This window comes from Panthera tigris, chromosome F2, assembly GCF_018350195.1.
Source record: "Panthera tigris isolate Pti1 chromosome F2, P.tigris_Pti1_mat1.1, whole genome shotgun sequence".
NCBI lineage: Eukaryota > Metazoa > Chordata > Mammalia > Carnivora > Felidae > Panthera > Panthera tigris.
The window spans coordinates 34258996-34278975 of NC_056676.1; the positions used below are offsets into that span (position 1 = coordinate 34258996).

Sequence of the window (19980 nt, forward strand, 5' to 3'; positions counted from 1 at the left end):
CATTTCTTTTTTTTTTTTTTTTTAAAGTCATGAACGGCTCTTTAATTTTTTAAAGCAACTTTATTGAGACATAAGTGACATAAAATAAATTGCACAAACTTAACATGTACAATTCATTAAAGCATGCATATAAACCCATAAAACCATCACTATGACCACAATCAAGATAATGAAAATATCCACTACCACCACCACCCTCAATTTCCTCATGCCTCTTTCTAGTCTATCCAGCCCCTTTCTTCAGCACTTGCTGTGTGTTCTCTCACTCTTGGAACACTTTCCTCTTGGCTTTTGGATACTACTATCATTATCTGCAGTTTCAGCAACTGCTCCTTTGCTTTGGTTGGTTCCTCACTAGCCAGGAATATTCTGGGCTTAGTCCCAGATCGTTTCTCTACTTGTTTCATTTTGGTGATCTCATGTCTTTAAATACCATCAATGTGTTAAAAACATACAAACAAAATATGAAGTCTGGATGACTCCTCTGAATTTCAGAATCATGCATCCAGCAGCTTAATCAACATCTACCTCCACATGAAGTACAACAGGCATCTCACATTTATAAGCTAAAACAGCTACTGCTTCCTTTAACTTTACCCACCTTACAACTTCCCTTTTCAGGGTAAATGGAAACTAGAGTTTCCATTCTTCCAGATTGTTTAGGTTAAAAAAAAAAAAAAGCCAACAAAAAACCCTGTAGCCATCCTAGAGTCTCTCTCATGACTCACATCTGACCCATATTTTAACTTCTCATAAGGATCTAGGACAGGAATGAAGAATCCAACATACTCCAATTTGCTGAGTGCTTTGTTTACTTTTTTGAGCATGAATATTCAAGACACTGCACAAAACTGGATTCAAAACAAAACAGCAAAATAGGAAAACTGATTTGACAAAGTTACAATTTTAACATTTAATTTTCTGAGTTAATTCATATTTACCAAGGAGAAGCAAGATGGGGTTAGGGACAGAGGGTATGGGGATTGAGTGTGTATGGTGGTAGTGATACTTAGAAAAAGAAGGAAAAGACTAAGATTTCATCAGTAAGTCTCCTAGTTCCCTATTTTTACTGCAGATGTATCACAAGGTAGAAAAGTTTGCAGAGATTATTATAACTTGAGAAAACTATACATTTACAGTGTTCAACCTCCATGCTGATGTCATGCTCAACAAATAATATTCTAGCTTTCTGAGAGGGGAGAAAATGCAGTATTGGGCAGCTGACATTTATATTTCTTACCGTAAATTAATGAAGTGACAGTTTACCAGTTGTACTCTTTTACTAGTTTGGTTAATGTGAAGCAGCTCTCTGCTCATCTGTGAGAAAATAGATAAAAATCACGTTTCTGGAACTAAAAATAAGTCAATTAAAAGAATCAGGACTCAGTGGCCCCCTAAAGACACTAACAACTTGTGAGACTCTGAGACAGTTAGAATGTGCCATTTTACTTTGCACCTCCAATACTCTGTACAATGCCTTTCATATAATGAATTCCCAAAAAATATTTATTCAACCGAAGAAGCAGGCTATGTCCTAGACAGATCTTTTCTTCAACATTGACTATACTAAGTTCAAGCTAGAAGGAATTCAAAAATACAAACTCATCACTAGATAGAAAGGAATGTGTGCCTACCATCTCCTGGTTTTCTTCCTAATTTCCTGTCAGCTCCTCCTCCTCTTAAATGTTGGAATTTCTCCATAGTATGTACTAGGCCTTCTTCTAGTCTTACTAGAAAGTACTTTCAACCTCTACCATGTCATCATTTACAACTATATGCTAAAGACTCCTGAATCTGTATCTCCAGCTCAGACTTCAGAAGGTAAACACCAGACCTATCAAACTACTGTCTATTCTATACGTCAACTTGGCTATCTCATGACAGTCACGTTAATTAGCCCAAAACATAGCCCAAAACATCTCATCTCCCTCTTTACCTCTCCAAATTGCTTCTGTCCTCCTATTCCAGCAAATAGCATCACCATCTATCTTGTTGTTCTAGCCAGAAACTTGAAGAACTAACTCGACTCCTTCCTTTCAACTTCCACATCAAAGCTATTTTTAGGTCCACTAAGTTCGCATCCTTAATGTACTTTGAATGCATCCACTTATTTCCATTTCCATGGCTACCACTAAAGTTCAAACTACTACATTTCTCACCTGTGCTATAGCAATGATCACTTATCCGGTGTACAGAATACACTCTAACCTATCCATTCTTGGTCCTAGACAAAGTTATTTTTTGCACAAAAATCTGATCAAATAATTTCCCTGTTTAAAACTTTTTCATGGTTTCTTATAACCTTTAGAAAAAATTAGGGGTGCCTGGGTGACTCAGTCAGTTGAGCATCCAACTTTGGCTCAGGTCATGATCTCATGGTTAGTGAATTCGAGCCCCACATTGGGCTCTGTGTTGACAGCTCAGAGCCCGGAGCTTGCTTCGAATTCTGTGTCTCCTCTCTCTGCCTCTCCCCCACTCACATTCTTTCTCTCTCTCTCTCAAAAAATAAATAAACATTAAAAAATTTTAGAATAAAATCAGAAATACTTAACATCATTTATAAGGTTTTCTGAATCTGGTGTGGTAGGCAGCCTCTAAAGCAGTCCCCAGTGGGCCTGGTTCAAGATGGCAATGTGGAAGGATCCTGAACACATGTCCTCTCACAGACATACCAAATCTACAGCTACAAGTCAAACCATTTCCTCTGAAAGAAACCCAAAGATTAGCTGAGTGATTCCTTCACACTACACAAATGGGGGAAAAAATCCACACGAAAATGAGGAGAGGTGAAACAAAATCTTGCTATAAACCCCAACTGTGGTATGCTAACCCACAATCAGAAGGGAACTCACAATCCCAAGCTTCTCCCTGAAGAGCAGAATTTGAAAACCACATCAGGTATCCCAACTTTTAAGAACTACACCCAAGAGACAAGCCTCCAAACATCTAGCTTAGAAAGTGAATGGAGTTCACATCCATGAGATCTACAAGACTATATATGGGTAACCAAAAACAGTTCTTAAAGGGTTTGTGCAAATTCGCCCACCCCAGAGCCTAGCACAAATGCAACTAATTGAGAAGTACCCACACTTTCTGTGAAAAAGGCTTACTTGTGTATCTTAAAACTTCAGCCTGAAGGACAAGCATCTAATTTAATACATATCTAGAGGCCTTCAACAATTTCCTCCAGAGTCCTCGGAAGAAAGGTGCAATCATCGTGCTCTCCCTCTGCTGTGCTCCAGGTCATGGGATCAACTGAAAAAGATATGTACACTTCTAGTACTCCAGCTTATTTTGCAACTTCCACTTAGGGGATGCCACTTGATTGCCTGGCTCTGGTGGCCAAAGGGGCTTACATTTGCGGGCATAATAGGATTTCAACAAATACTAAAACAGCTCTTAACAGGCTTTCCCCAAAGCCGCCGCCGCCCCCCACCCCCAAACCAGGGCACAGCAGACCAAAACACATCCCCAGTTATTCTGTTAAAGAGGCCTATTGGCTTATCTTTATAGCTATGGTCTGAGTTACAGGCTTCTACTTAAAAACACATCTTGGGGCCAACCACAGAGACTAAGGAGGCTGGTTGGTAGGCAGCATTTTCACACTCTCTCTCTGTCCCATCCCACACTGTCAATGTCTTGAAGAAAACAGCTTGTGTAGGCATCTGGCTCACAGGGTTTTGCAGCTGCAACACAGAGGAAACGGAAATATAGCCCACCAGGCCCCCCACCCGCTCTAACAGCCTGGTTCTGAGGGTCAGCAAGGCTTGTGCTCAGGGGTTCAATGGAATGGTAGCAAACAAAGAAACAGTTATTAACTAGCTATCACCCCAGAGCTCAATACAAAGGGAGCAGACAGAAAGCCCAACTCCCAGTCTTCCCCCTGAAAAAGGGATACTGGCATACTTTAAAAGCTACTGCCCTATGGTCTGGCTTCCAATCAGTTTGACTCTAGGTACTGACTGAGATCCTCCCTCTTAGGACACTGACAGGTCTTGGCACAACCTCAACTACTAGGAGCCACTAAGAATAAAGCTGCCTGGATAATCACAAAGGTTTGAGAGACAGCTAAGAACTAGGGCAGGATTAAATAAAGCTACAATGGCTTCTCCTACAGAAGCCATTCCTTCAAGAACGGAAGAGATAGCTGTTTTAGCTAATGCATAAAAATCTCAGAGTCAAGGGGGGAAAAAACAGAAGAATTATGCTACAAATAAAAAACAAAGTAAAACCTCAGAAAAAGACCTTAATGAAACAGAAGTAAGTGAATTACCTGATAAAGAGTCCAAAATAATGGTCATAAAGGTGCTTACCAACCTAATAAGAATGAAAAAAGTGATAATTTTGAAAATACAGGAAAGTACCAAAGAGAAGTCACAGAGCTGAAGACAATAACTACATTGAAAAGTAACTAAGAGGGTCGCCTGGGTGGCTTGGTCGGTTAAGCGTCTGACTTCGGCTCAGGTCATGATCTCACGGCCCGTGAGTTCGAGCCCCGTGTCGGGCTCTGTGCTGACCGCTCAGAGCCTGCAGCCTGTTTCAGATTCTGTGTCTCCTTCTCTCTCTGACCCTCCCCTGTTCATGCTCTGTCTGTCTCAAAAATAAATAAACGTTAAAAAAAAAATTAAAAAAAAAAAAAAGAAAACTAAGATTCAACAGCAGACTAGATGGAATGGAAGAAAGTATGCATGAACTCTAAGACAAGGCAGTGGAACTCATCTAATCAGTGCAGCAAAAAGGAATGAAAAAGAGTGAAGACAGCTTAAGGGACCTATGAGGCAATATCAAGCAGATCGACATTCATATCATAGGTGTCCCAGAAGGAGAAGCGTAAGAGAAAGCGGCAGAAAACTTATTTCAAGAAAGAAAAGGCTGAAAATTTCACTAACCTGGGGAAGAAAACAGATATCCAGATAAAGAAAGCAGAGTTACAAATAAGATGAGCCCAAAGACACCCACACCAAGACATATTACTACTAAAGAATCTTAAAAGTGGCAAAAGAAAAGCAACTTGTTATATACAAAGTAAACCCTTCACACAAGAATGAACATATATTTCAGAAGAAACTGCAAATCTGAAGAAAGTGGCACATATTCAAAGTGGTAGAAGAAAAAAAAAATTGCCAATCAAGAAGAGTCTACCAAACAAAGTTGTCCTTCAGAATTGAAGGAAAAATAAAGAGTTTTTCAGATAAGCAAAACCAAAGTAAGTTCATCACCACAAGACCAGCTTTACAGGTAATCTTAAGGAGTCTTCTTTAAAGAATCTGAAACAAAAGTGCTAATTGGTAACAGGAAAACATGAGAATGCAATGAGCTCTTTTAATTTTTTTTAATCTGTATTTTTGAGAGAGAGAGACAGACAGAGAGAGTGCAAGCAGGGGAGGGGCACAGAGAGGGAAGCACAGATTCCAAAGCAGGCTCCAGGCTCTGAGCTGTCAGTACAGAGCCCGATGCAGGGCTCGAACTCACAAACCGTGAGATCATGACCTGAGCCTCAGACGCTCAACCAACTGAGACACCCAGGCATCCCAAGAATACAATTAACTCTTGAACAGCACAGTTTGAACAAAAAGGTTTTAATTTTATGGATCCACCTATGCCCAGATTTTTTATAGTATGGTACTGTAAATGTATTTTCTCTTCTTTATAATTTTCTGGATAATATTCTCTTTTATCCAGCTTACTTTATTATAAAGATATAAGAATATTATAAAAATTATAAGAACATATAACATTTAAAATGTGTTAATTCCTTATGTTATTAAGGCTTCCTAGTAAGCTGGTAGTAATTAAGTTTTTGTACAGTCAAAAGTTATACACAGATTTCATCTGCATGGGGGGGAGGGTTTGCTGCCCCTAACCCCTGTGTTGTTCAAAGATCAACTGTATAAATCTCATAAGTAAAGGTAAATATAATAAAATACAGAATAATCAAATGTTGCAAAGGTGCTAGGTTAATCACTTACAAAGCTAGTAAGATTAAAGTATGAAAGTAAAAATAATTGTAAATTCAATAATCTGTTGAGGAATACACAAAATGAAAAGAAATAAATCATGACGTAATGACACTGAAAACACAAAATGTCGAGGGAAGTGTAAAAATATAAAACTTTAGAATACATTCTACGGGTACCTGGCTGGCTCAATCAGAGAAGCATGTGACTTTTGATATCAGGGTCATGAGTTTGGGCCCCATGTTGGGTTTAGAGACTACTTAAATAAAGAAATAAACTTTAAAAAGGCTTTTAGAAAACATTTTGACTAAGTGGCTCTCGACTTCAAATAGACTGTTGTAACTTTTTTTTTTTTAGGAAAATACTTCATTTTGTCATGGAAAAAGGCATCAATCAAGATTCATGCTTGAGAAAAAAACTGAAAATTTATTAATTAGTATGTGGGCATCCTGTTCCACATGAAAATGAGAAGATACTATAGGTTCTCTAAGTATTGCAGTCTGGGAAAAAAATAAAAAGGGAAGGGAGAAGAGAGATAGAGAAAAATAAAATCACGTGATTTGGATAACCATCTTACATTATGAATAACCTACCAAGAAATATTTTTTTAAAAATCCTCTGTTTCTACAGTAGCTTTGAGTTTATAGTTCTTGGATTAATTGTATTTCATTGAAGACAGCTCAGTAACAAAAAGCTTCATTTCAGCAATCCCACGTTAAATATTAGTTTAAAAAATACATGAAATAGGGACACTTGGGTGGCTCAGTTGGTTAAGTGTCTGACTCTTGATTTTGGTTCAGGTCATGATCTCATGGTTCCTGAGATTGAGCCCTGCATCAGGCTCTGTGCTGACAGTGCAGATCCTGCTTGGCAGTCTTTCTTTCTCTCTGTTTTTCCCTCACTTGCAGGCATGCACGAGTGCTCTCTCTAAAAATAAACTAGAATACACATATACATATATATGTTTGTGCGTGTGTATGTGTGTGTGTTGTAAAATAATGCGATTTATTTTTTCCCATCACCCCGGAAATCATAACGTTTGTGAAAACTGTTTCGTTTGAAAAAGGGTTAAGCTGTAAATTTTGCCTGAAGCACCATATTTGCAGCCCAATTGAATGCAACATCCACTAGAAGCTGAACTCCACTAAAATCCTAGTTGAGGTTCAGTGCAGTAGGGGAGGAGTGTTGAAAAGACCACTCTGTATATTTGTACTTTGTCTGGATTTACACGTGTCCTTTCAGCAAATGAGGGAGGTTGTCTGTAAAGCTGCTTGCTGTATTTTCCCGTATAACTGTGTTTTGTTCCACAGCAACTGGCTGGCAGAGACAGAAAGGTATGTTTTTCAATGCAGTCACAATCATATGACAAATCATTGATGGACGGGCCAATATTGATCCTGGGGATGACGGCTTGGGGACAGTGGCCTCCCTGGGGATGGGTTTGGTCCAGCTGTACAGGAATGCAATGAGCTCTCTGCTAGAGATGGTATAAAGTTTTTGACGCACATTGCTGACTCCACAGAGCTCACTTCAGAAATCCTGGCCCCATGGCAGGAAACTGTGAACTGATTTGGATCTTTGCCATCTTTTCTCAGCATATCAGTGAAGTGTCTGCAGCAAGTGATGATAAATCAGTTACAAACATGTAGTGTAGACAGGCATGTTTGTTGGAACAGTAATGCTTTTTCTTGCTCTGAAGGATAGGCATTGTATCAGTGCTCATAGAGCCAATCACAGAGAACCTGAACAGATTCCTTGAGCAGGTTGCCCTTCTGCCTTCTCTTGCTGCACCAGCAGAGGAAAGGTCCAGGGGGACGTACATGTTGTCATGATCCTCCATCTCACTGTTCGACGCTGAAACAACACCTTTCTTGCTTTTCATTCTGGAATTCCCTCTCCCCTCCCCCCAGTTCCAGCATAGGGCAATGTGAGGGTCTCCAAGGGCCAGGAGTGGGGACAGAGTGGGGATGTGACTGTTGTCCTTTCTGGCCAACTCTCCTGTAACTTATAATTTGTAAGATGAGCTCCAGCCATTATTGTTAATCAAGGTGCTCAGTTCCCAGGCACCTGCTCCTTGAATTGAACTGAAGTGACACTTGGACTTCCTCCTGCTACAATGTTCTGGCAGCCAGCCAGGGGCTCTCCCCTGCCCAACTCACCATCCTCCCCACTCCTCTCCTTTGTTCCCGCTCCTGCTTGGTGTATCTCAGCACTGTCAGAATAAGACAGCTATTATAATTCTTAAAATGTTTTGTGTAAGGCTCATGGTAACTGCAAAGCAAAACCAATAAACACACACAAAAGAAAGTATTCTAAGCATACCACTACAAAAAAATCATCAATCACAAAGGCTGAGAGCAAGAGAAGAAAGCAACACAGGAGTAACAAAACAGCCAGAAAACTATAAACAAAATAGCAATAGTAAATTCATACTTAACAATAATTATTTTAAATGTTAATAGACCAAATTCTCCAATCAAAAGACAGTAGATGAATGGATTAAAAAAAAAACAAAACAAGGGGCATCTGGGTGGCTCAGTGGGTTAAGCATCTGACTTCGGCTCAGGTTATGATCTCTCAGTTCGTGAGTTCAAGGCCTGCATCGGGCTCTGTGCTGACATCTCAAAGCCTGGAGTCTGCTTTGGATTCTGTGTCTCCCTCTCTCTCTGCCCCTCCCCCACTCACACTGTCTCTGTCTTGCTCCCTCAAAAACAAATGTTAAAAAATAAAAATTAAAAAAAAAAAAACAACAATCAGACTCTACTATATGCTGCTGCCTACAAGAGACATACTTTGGCTTTAAGGACACAAACTGAAAGTGAAGGGTGCAAAAAGATATACGATGCAAATGTGAACTACAGAAAGGTATACTTACATGAAATAAAGTAGACATTAAGACAAAGATTATAATGAGACAAAGTCATTACATAATGATAAAGGGCTCAATCCAACAAGATATAATACTTGTGAATATTTATGCACCTAAGTATATAAAACAAGTATTAACAGACCTAAAGGCAGAAATAGCAATATGGTAATAGTAGGGGACTTCAAGCTTCACTTTCATAAGTGGCTAGATCACAAAGACAGAAAAGCAATTAAAAAATATAAGCCTTAAGCAACATATTAGACCAGATGTACTTAACATATACAGAACATTCCATCTCAAAGCAAGAGAATACATATTCTTCTCAATGGAACATTATTGGGGACAGATCATATATTAGCCAGATCATAAGATCATATATTAGCCATATCATAAGATCATATATTAAGTCTTAATAAACTTAAGAAAACTGAAATCATATCAGGTGGTTTTCCAAACATAATGGTATAAAACTAGAAATAAATTACAAGAAGAAAACTGGAAAATTCATATATCTGTGGAGATTAAACATCATGCTACTGAACAACCAATAGGTCAAAGAAGACATCAAAAGAAAAATTTAAAAATACTTTGAAGCAAGTGCAAGTGGAGATACAACATATCAAAACTTATGGGATGCAGCAAAAGCAGGTCTAAGAGAAAAGCTCAGAACAATCTATTCCTACATTTAAATAAGCAAAAATAAACCTCCTAATATGTAACCTAATTTTACATCTCAAGGATCAAAACAAAAACAAAAAAACAAAAAATAAACAAACAAAAACACCCTGAAAGCTAGTAAAAGTAATAACAAAGATCAGAGGAGAAATAAATGAAATAGAGACTAATAAGATAACAGGAGACTCACTGAAATAAGTAGCTGGCATTTTGTAAAGATAAAACAGGGTCACCTGGGTGGCTCAGTCGGTTGAGTGTCTTCAGCTGAAGTCATGATCTTACGGTTCATGAATTCAAGCCCCACATTGGGCTCTGTGCTGACAGCTCAGAGCCTGGAGCCTGCTTTGGATTCTATGTGTGTGTGTCTCAAAAATAAACATTAAAAAAAAATTTTTTTTTAATCAGAAGTGAAAGAGAACAAACAACTGACACCTTAGAAATACAAAGGACTTTAAGAGAATATTAAGAAAAATCATATACCCACAAACTGGACAACCCAGAAGAAGTCAATATAATCTCCCCAAATTCAATAAACAGAAAATCTGAACAGACCAATTATCAGCAAATTGAATCACTAATCAAAAAATGCCAAACAAACAAAAGCCCAAGACCAGATGGCTTCATAGGTGAATTCTACTCAACATTTAGAAAGAGTTAATATCTATTCTTCTCAAACTTTTCCAAAAAATACAAAAGAAAAACTTCCAAATTCATTCTGTGAGGCCAGCATTATTACCCAGATACCAAAACCAGACACAACAAAAGAAAACCCTAGGCTAACATCTCTGGTGAACACAGATGCAAATATCCTCAACAAAACATTAGCAATCTGAATCCAAAAATACATGAAAAAAACAACAAAAAACAAAAACCCTCACCACAATCAAGTGAAATTTATTCCCAAGATGCAAGGGTGGTTCAATAGCTGCAAATCATCCAATCTGATACATCACATCAGTAAGGAAAGGATGAAAACTGTGGGGAATAAGCTTAGAAATTCCCTGGGCTTGCACCAATGGGTTAGCAAGGCATAAAGAATTATAAAGCCATAGGGTGCTCTCACCCAAGTTTGGGTAAACAAGGTAAGACCCCTAGAATAAAGAAGGGAGGGGCAAAGGCCCCAGAATAAAGTAGGGAGGGGCCAGGGCCCCCAGAATAGAGAGGGTGGCAAAGGTCCCCAATACAAAGGTATATGAGGCAAGCAAGATTAGGCATTCATGGCAAAAATGCCCCCCAATTTAGTACTATAGTAGAAAGATGCTTTCACAGGAGGAAAGGACCAAGTTTGGTAAACAGGTAAACAGGGCTACAGACCCCAGCGCTGTGGGTGATGATGCCCAGAGCAGAGCTGATTAGCAAAAGAAAAGGTGCCTTGTTAACCCTGAAGTTATTTGCCCTGTTTTATCCCCTAGGCTAGCTACGATAAACAGACATGGCACCTCCTGTCTGCTGTTAACAACCATCTGCCCATCTGCTCGGTGCCAGGATTTTGTTTTATATTGACCCAAACCCCAAACACCATATATCTTCAAAACCCCTTTCCCTTCATGCCCTTGAGTTAATGTTCACAGATTCATTGTCTCTTTGTGCACGCCCATTATGTTTGTTAGCCCTCTGATCTTAATAAATACGGAACAAGGACCCTTATTCGAGGCTCTTGTCTTTTCTGGGACATTAGCCATCTCTCGCTTTTCATCCTGTGTCCCACTCTCTCATTGGCCAAGAGAGAACTTTAGACTTAGAGTCTACAACAGAAAACCAAGTGATCATTTCAATGGATGCAGAAAAAACATTTCACAAAATACAATATCCATTCATGGATAAAAGCCCTCCATAAAGCAGGTTTAGTGGGAACATGCCTTAATATAATAAAGTCCATATATGAAAAACTCACAGCTAACATCATTACTCAATGGGGAAAAACTGAGAGCTTTTCCACTAAGGTCAGAAACAAGACAAGGATGTCCACTCTTACCACTTTTATTCAACATAGTACTGGAAGTCCTAGCCACAGCAGCGAGACAAGAGAAAGGAATAAAGGACATCCAGGCTGGTAAGGAAGAAGTGAAACTTTCACCATTTGCAGAGGACATGATACTATATACAGAAAACCCTAAAGTTGCCAACAAAAAGCTGCCAGACTGATAAATGGATTCAGTTATTACAGTATTGCAGTATACAAAACTGCAGTATACAAAATCAATGTACAGAAATCCACTGTATTTCTATACACTAATAATGAACCAGCAGAAAGAAAAATTAAGAAAACAACTCCATTTACAATTGCACCAAAAAGAAGAAAATACCTAGAAATAAATTTAACCAAGGAGGTAAAAGACCTGTACTCTGAAAACTATAAAACATTGATGAAAGAAACTGAAGACAACACGAACAAATGGAAAGACATTCCATGCTCATGGGATTAGAAAAACAGATATTGTTAAAATGTCCATAATACCCCAAGAAAGCTACAGATTTAATGCAATCCCTAACAAAAATGTCAACAGGATTTTTCCCAAAACTGGAACAAACAATCCTAAAATTTGTATGGAACCATAAAAGACCCAGGATAGACAAAGCAATCTTGAAAAAGAAAATCAAAACTGGAGGTATCACAATTCCAGATTTCAAGTTATATTACAAAGCTGTAGTAATCAAGACAGTAGAGTAATTGCAGATAAACAGATAGATCAATGGAACAGAATAGAGAGACCAGAAGTAAATCCACAATTATATGGTCAATTCATCTTTGACAAATGAGGCAAGAATATGCAATGGGAAAAAGACAGTCTCTTCAACAATGGCGTTGTGAAAACTGGACAGCAACAGGCAAAAGAATGAAACTAGACCACTTTTTTACACCATACACAAAAATAAACTCAAAATGAATGGATCAAGGTCCTAAATGTGAGACCTGAAACCATAAAAATCCTAGAAGAGAACACAGGCAGTAATTTCTCTAACAATGGCTGTAACAATATTTTTCTTTCTTTTTTTAAAAAATACTGTATTTATTTATTTTTAAGCAAACTCCATGCCCAATGTGGGGATTGAACTCACGATCCTGAGATCAAGAGTTGAAGGTCTACAGACTGAGCCAGGCAGAGCCCCCCACATCATTTTTCTTAATGTCTCCTGAGGCAAGGGAAACAAGCAAAAATAAGCTATTGGGACTGCAGTAAAATAAAAAACTTCTGCACAGGAAAGGAAACCAACAAAACTAGACAAGCTACTGAGTGGAAGAAGATATTTACAAATGACATATCTGATAAAAAGGGTTAGTATCCAAAATATATAAAGAACTGTCTACAACTCAACACCCAAACAACAAATAATCCAATTTAGAAACAGGCAGAAGCCAAGAAAAGACATTTCTCCAAAGAAGACATACAGAACCCAACAGACACATGAAAGGAAAATCAACATCACTCAGCATCAGGGAAATCAAAATCAAAATCACAATAAGATATCACCTCATGCTTGTCAGAATGGCTAAAATAAAAAACGCAAGAAACAATGTTGGCAAGGATGTGGAGAAAAAAGGGACTCTCATGCACTGTTGGTGGGTATGCAGTGGTGCAGCCACTGTGAAAAACAGTATGGAGGTTCCTCAAAAATTTTAAGCAGGCTTCATGCCCAGCACAGAGCCCAATATGGGGCTTGAACTCACAACCTGAGATCAAGACCTGAGCTGAGACCAGGAGTTGTACACTTAACCAACTGAGCCACCCAGGAGTTGTGGTTCCTCAAAAAAAAATTTTTAAATAGAATTATCCTATGATCCCACAATTGCACTACTGGGTATTTACCTAAAGAATATGAAAGCACTAATTCAAAAGGATAAATGTACATCTATGCTTTCTGCAGCATTATTTACAAGAGCCAAACTAAGGAAGCAGCCTAAGTGCCCATTGCTATTTGAATGGATAAAGATGTGGTGTAGATGCAACAGAATATTATTCAGGCATAAAAAAAATGAAATCTTGCAATTTACAACATGGATGGATCTAGAGACTATAATGGTAAGCAAAATAAGTCAAAGAACACAAATACCTATGATTTCACACATATGTGGAATTTAAGCAACAGTACAAATGAACCAAAGAGAGAGAAAACAAAACAAAACAAAACAGACACTTAACTATAGAGAACAAACAGATAGTTACCAGAGGGGAGGTAGGTGGAGGGATGGGTCAAACAGGTGAAGGGGATTAAGAGTACACTTAATCTCAAAAAAAAAAAAAAAAAAGAGTACACTTAATCTCTATAAGGACTGAATAATTTATGGAATTGCTGAATCACTATACTGTACACCTGAAATGAATATAACATTGTATGTTAAGTATTAAATTAAAAAAAAAAATCCATTGAGGGGCACCTAGGTAGCTCAGTTGGTTAAGCGTCCAACTCTTGATTTTGCTCAGGCCATGATCTTGTGATCTAAATCTCATGATCTAACAGCACAGAGCCTGCTTGGGATTCTCTCTCTCCCTCTCTTTCTGCCCTACCCCTGCATGCATGTATGCATGATGTGTGCTCACTCACTCTTTCTCCAAATAAATAAATATATTTTAAAAATTCATTGAAAAGATAATACATCATAATTAAATGGGTTTTAATCTAGGGATGCAAGATGATTCAACATCTGCAAATCAATCAGGGTGACACAACAAAATGAAGGCCCCAAATCCCATGATTAATTCAACAGATACACAAAAAGCATCTGACAAAAATTCAACATTTATTCACAATAAAATTCTTAATAAAGTGGGTACAGAGGGAACATATCTCAACATAATAAAGGCAATAAATGACAAGTCCACAGATAATATCATAATCAATGGTGAAAAGACAAATTTTTTTCTCTAAAATGAGAATCAAGATAAGAATGCCCATTCTCACCACTTTTATTCAACACAGTACTATAAACCCTAGCTAGAGCAATGGGGGGGGGGGGGGGGGGGGAGGGGAGAAAAGAAAAGAAAAAGGAAGAAAAGAAGTAAATTTGCAATAACATGGTATTGCATCAAAAAAAAAAAACTGTTGGAAATAATAAACAAATTCAGTAAAAGAATTTACTTTCTTCAGAAAAAGAAATTAAGAAAACAATCCTATTTATAGTTATATCAAAAAGAATATAATACCTAGGAATAAATTTAACCAAGGAAGTAAAAGCCTGTACAGTAAAAACTATAAGACACTGATGAAGACACAAATGGAAAGATATTCTGTGCTGATGGGTTGGAGTACTGTAAAACTATACATACTACCTGAAGCAATCTGCAGATTCAATGGCATTTTCAAATTCCAATCGCAATTTCCACAGAAACAGAACAATCAATCCTAAAATCTGTATGGAACTACGAAAGACCCCAAATAGCCAAAGCAACCTTGAGAAAGCAGAACAAAGCAGGAGGCATTGTGCTTCCTGATTTAAAAATATATTACAAAGCTACAGTAATCAAAGCAGTATAGTATTCACACATTTATAGACACATAGATAAATGGAACAAAATAGTGAGTTCAGAAATAAATCCATGCATATGCCGGCCAACAGATTTAAAATATAGGAGCCAAGAATATACAACGAGGAACAGCAGTCTCTTCAATAAGTGGTGTTCAGAAAACTGGACAACCACAAGAAAAAGAATAAAACTGGCCCACCCTATTATAGCATACACAAAAATTAACTCAAATGCACTAAAAACTTGAACATCAGATCTAAAACCATAAACTTCTAGAAGAAAACATAGGGGGGTAAGCTCCTTGACACTGGACTTGGCAATGACTTTTTAGATTTGACACCAAAAGAAAGGCAACAAAAGCAAAAACAAACAAGTGAGACTTCATCAATTAAAAACTTTGTGCACAGGAAACTATCAGCAAAATGTAAAGTCAACCTAATAAAAAAAAATCCCACATCATATATCTGATAAAGGGTTAACATCCAAAATATATAAAGTCTCACAATTCAACAGCCAAAACAATTTTAAAAATTGGGCAGAGTACCAGAAGAGACATTTTTTCAAAGACATACAGATAGCCAACAGGTACATGAAAAGGTACTCGTTTGGGAAATGGAAATCAAAACCACAATCAGATACCACCTCACACCTGTTAGAATGGTACTGTCAAAGAAGACCAGAAATAACAGGTGTCGGGAAGGATGTGGAGAAAAGGGAACACTTGTGTGCACTGTTGATGGGGAATGTAAATTGGTGCAGCCGCTATAGAAAACAGCATGGAGGTTAATCAAAAAATTGAAAATAGAGGGGCACCTGGCTGGCTCAGTCGGTTAAGCAATCTGGCTCTTGGTTTCAGCTGGGTCATGATCTCGCGGTTTCTGAGACTGAGTCCCACATTGGGCTCTGCACTGAAAGTGCAGAGCCTGTTTGGGGTTCTCTCTCTGTCCTTCCCCTGCTCCTGCTCTCACTCTCTCAAATAAATATATAAACTTTTTAAAAAATGTGTATTTTAGAATTCAAAATAATTAAACATCTAGTTCAAATAATACGTATCATATGCACTATTGCCCTTCCAGTCCCCTGTCAGAGACAAACGAATAGCCTAACAATAGAAAAGCCAAAACTGGGACGACAATCCAACAGCCTTCCTGAACATTATGCAGATAAAACAAAGGACTCAAATAAAAAACTTTAAACCTTAAATAGTACAAAATCTCTTCTGAGTCACAGTAATTTTTTAAAATCACACCACAAACTTTTCAAAGTCTGGGAAACTTTAGCGCCTCAGGAGCTGTACTGAATCTCCAAAAGTAAATATTTTCACAGCGGTCAAGTTTTTTTCCCCCTGAAGTTCTCTGCTTTCATACAGGAAACTCGGGTAGAAGACAGAGTCTCGGGAGAAGGGGAAAGGAGCTCTCATACCTCCTCCCACCCCCGTACTGAGAGAGAAAAGTAGGCTTGCGAAAAAGAGAGGACCGGTCTGTCGGTCCTGGAGTCACCTGGAGAGTTCCGGGAACACCTGGCCTTGAGTTCCTACCGCAGTTCACTACAATTCCCCAAGGCGGTGCGGGGCCGCCCGTCTGAAGAAGGGGCTCCTGCAGCCCAGCAAGTAGTGAGGGGAGCGGGAGTCGGGGCAGTGGGGTACCTCAGAGCCGCGGAGTCGCCAAGTACAGCACCGTCCCCAGCTGCCAGCAACACGCGTTAACAGCCAAGGTTTCCGGACAGTACCGTGTGCCAAAGGGAGAAAGCGCCAGAGTCGCGCGGCCAGCGCCATGACCTACAACTCGCTGGCCTGACCCCTCACCCTTTTGGGTCACTATGGAGCGCGTCAGAACTAAGAGACCAAGTCCTTCCCGGGAAAACCCTGCCCTGCCGCTTCCTGGCCAGCGCCTCTTCCGCCACACGACTTCCGGCCGGCAGTTTCTAGGGGGAGGGAAATACCCGGTTGGGTGGGACTTAGTGCCCTTACGCGCCTGCGCACAAGTGGACTTGGGGGCGGGCGATTGTTCCCTTCTGGGTACGGTCTCCTTTCTGTCCTTTCCCTGAGGGTGCGGGGTTGGGGGGAAGAGTCTGTCAACGCTTCAGCACAGGATTAATCACCAGAACAAAACTGAAAGTTCTCAGACCCGAGAATTTAAGTAAGCAAGAAGGAAATATTTATTTATAATTCTCTGCAGCCTTCAAAGATAGGGAGAATCCTAGTAATCGTGGTATTTCCTTTTTGGAAATAAATGCTTGGGAGAATTCATCTGTACCACATAAAGAAGGGACAGGAAGAGATTTAGAGATTGGAGGGGGAGTTCTGGGGGGAAAGAGAGAAGCCATAAAAGACAAAGAATGAGAAGCCCAAGCTGGTCTTAGTAGAAAAGACAAGGGAGAAGAGGCCTCCTGACAAAAAGGTGATGCCCTTGTTTGCTGTGGGATGTGTGGTACAAAACCCCTGGGTTCCCCTCAAAATATTTGGTAAGATGGATACCTCTCACCAGAATGGAATACTTTTGGAAGCAATGAAGAGGTTTTGAATTCTAGTTTGGGAATGATGTGGGTGAAAACACAAGCTGCAAATGGATTACATGCACATTTTTGATGGGCAATAAGGGAAGATAGTCACAGTTTTGTTTTGTTTTTTTTTTAAATTACGTTGCAAACAGGGCTCCTGGGTAGCTCAGTCATTTGAGCATCCTACTCTTGATTTCTGCTCTGGTCATGATCTCACAGTTGGAGAGATCAACCCCCGCTCCCCGCGCCCCCACCGTGGGGCCCTCCGAGGACTGACAGCACAGAAGCTGTTTGGGATTTTTCTCTCTTGCTCTCTCTGCCTCTCTCTCAAAATAAATAAACTTAAAAAAAAACAAAAATAAATAAAATTAGGTTGAATTGATATAGTACCTATACAGTATTACATAGTGAAATAACACATCCTTAGTTAACTTGGTCTTCCCAACTACCTTGTGAAATAATGGGTATGCCAAACTAACAAGTGAACTGTAGCTCAAAGAGATTTATTAACCAAAGATACGTAGCTAGTAGGTATTGTTGGAAGACTGGAATCCATGTTTTTAAACTCCAAGCCCAATCCTCCCTATATATGATTTCTGCCTCCACCACTTCCCATTAAATCAGTCACATTTCTTTAGGATTGCATCAGTAATATTTTTATTTTCTTTGTTTTTAAAGTATATTTTAAAAAATATAGAGAGCCTCTTCTTAACTTTTTTTGAACGCAAGTCTTTTTTTTTTTTTTCCAGAGGGAAATATGTTTACATATTTCTACTGGTAGCTACCTCAGTATTCCTGGATAATATATTCATATAACTGGATGCCATGATAATCCTGAAACTGAGTTTCTGGTATCTTAGCCAGAGTGAAGTTTTGTTTAAAGATTTTATTTTAGGGGTGCCTGGGTTGCTCAGTTGGTTGAGCATCTGACTTCTGCTCAGGTCATGATCTCACAGTTCGTGAGTTCTAGCCCTGCATCAGGATCTCTGCTGTCAGCGCTGAGCCTGCTTCGGATCCTCTGTCCTCCTCTCTCTCTCTGCCCCTCCCCCACTCGCACTCTCTCAAAAAAAAAATAAACATTAAAAAAAAAAAGATTTTATTTTAAAGTAATCTCTACACCCAATGTGGGGTTCAGACTTACAACCCTGAGTGTCATATACTCTACTGACTGAGCCAGCCAGGCACCCCAGCCGGAGTGAAATTTTATTTTATTTTATTTTATTTTATTTTATTTTATTTTATTTTATTTTATTTTATTTTATGTTTTAATGTTTATTCAATTCTGAGAGAGACACAGAGACAGAGATGAGTGGGGAGGGTCAGAGAGAGAGGGGAAGACACACAATCCCAAGCAGGCTTCAGGCCCCAAGCTGTCAGCACAGAGCCTGACACAGGGCTCAAACCCATGAACTATGAGATCATGACCTGAGCCAAAGTCTGACGCTTAACCTACTGAGCCACCCAGGTGCTCCCAGCGTGAAATTTTAATTATTTTTTTGAAAAAATTTAGATCCTTAGAAATGTTGCAGGAACTCCCATTTCTTTTTTCACTTAGATTCAGCCATTGTTAATATTTTTTCACATTTGCTTTATCTTTCTTTACATATATATAATATACATATTATATTCCTATTATTATTTTCTGTTGTTAAATCTTTTGAGAGTAGATTGCAGATAATCATGACTCTTCATGCTTAGAAACAAAGACATTCTCTTATTTAGTCCCAGTACAATTATCAAATTGAGGAAATTGAAATTGAGTACTATTATTTAATGTATAAATTTTGCTTATTGCCTCAATGCTGTCTTTGATAGCAACCACTTTTTCCCCAAATCAGGAAATGTTTATGTGTTGCATTTAACTATTATGTTTCTTTAGTTTCCTTAAGTCTGTAATATTTCTCTCTTGGCTCCAGGCACACTATCTTTTCTTTCTTACAGTGAGCCTCAGATCTCCCTACATGATATTCTCTCTGTCAGGATTCCTTCCCATTCCACTACTTTGGTACCCTCCCCCTTGCTCCAACCCCACTCCATTGTTTTTTACCTAGTTGATTTTTATTCATCTTTCTTGTTTAAAAAAGATTATATTTTTAAGTAATCTCTACACTCAACATGGAGCTCAAACTCACAACTCTGAGATCAAGAGTCACAAGTCTACCATCTGAGCCAGCCAGGAAACCCTCTATTCATCTTTCAGCACTCAGCCCAAATGTACCTTCCTTAGAAAGACTTTTCTTGATTCCCCCTACTATACTTTCATTCCCTTCATGGCTCTAAGCTCATTTTATAATTTCACATGTATATTTGTGATTATTTGTTAATCTGGAGTATATTTTGGAGGTAGAGTTGATAAGAATTGGTAATGTGTACCTTCACTATACTGTAAACTCAGTGACATCTCTGATTTTTGCCTATTTCAGGACCTGGCACAGTTTCTTCACTCAGTCAACAAGTATGTGTTGCATATCTGTAATATACCTTGTACTCTTCTAGATGTCAATGAACAGTTCCT

At 38.8% G+C, this 19980-nt stretch overlaps 2 protein-coding genes and 1 pseudogene across 14 annotated transcripts in view; 1 reads left to right on the forward strand and 2 right to left on the reverse strand.

The window, feature by feature from the left end:
• Positions 1-16859, reverse strand: part of RMDN1 (regulator of microtubule dynamics 1) — a 54973-nt gene extending 38114 nt beyond the window's left edge. For 8 of the 13 annotated variants that reach the window (XR_006212870.1, XR_006212869.1, XR_006212872.1 and 5 more), the window contains exon 1: positions 16612-16859. Coding sequence is in view for 4 of the 13 variants with exons in the window: in XM_042972961.1 (XP_042828895.1) it covers positions 16612-16740 (129 nt within the window). In the remaining 9 variants the exon portion in view is untranslated. The other 5 variants (XM_042972965.1, XM_042972964.1, XM_042972966.1 and 2 more) reach the window with 5 other exon arrangements.
• Positions 6948-8124, reverse strand: LOC102969955 (annotated as a pseudogene).
• A 137-nt stretch (positions 16860-16996) lies between the features above and the next one.
• The window catches only part of CPNE3 (copine 3), a 55352-nt gene continuing 52368 nt past the window's right edge, over positions 16997-19980 (forward strand). Inside the window, exons 1-2 of the mRNA XM_042973021.1 lie at positions 16997-17104; positions 19889-19920. The gene's annotated coding sequence lies outside the window, so the exon portion shown is untranslated. The remainder of the gene's footprint in view (positions 17105-19888; positions 19921-19980) is intronic.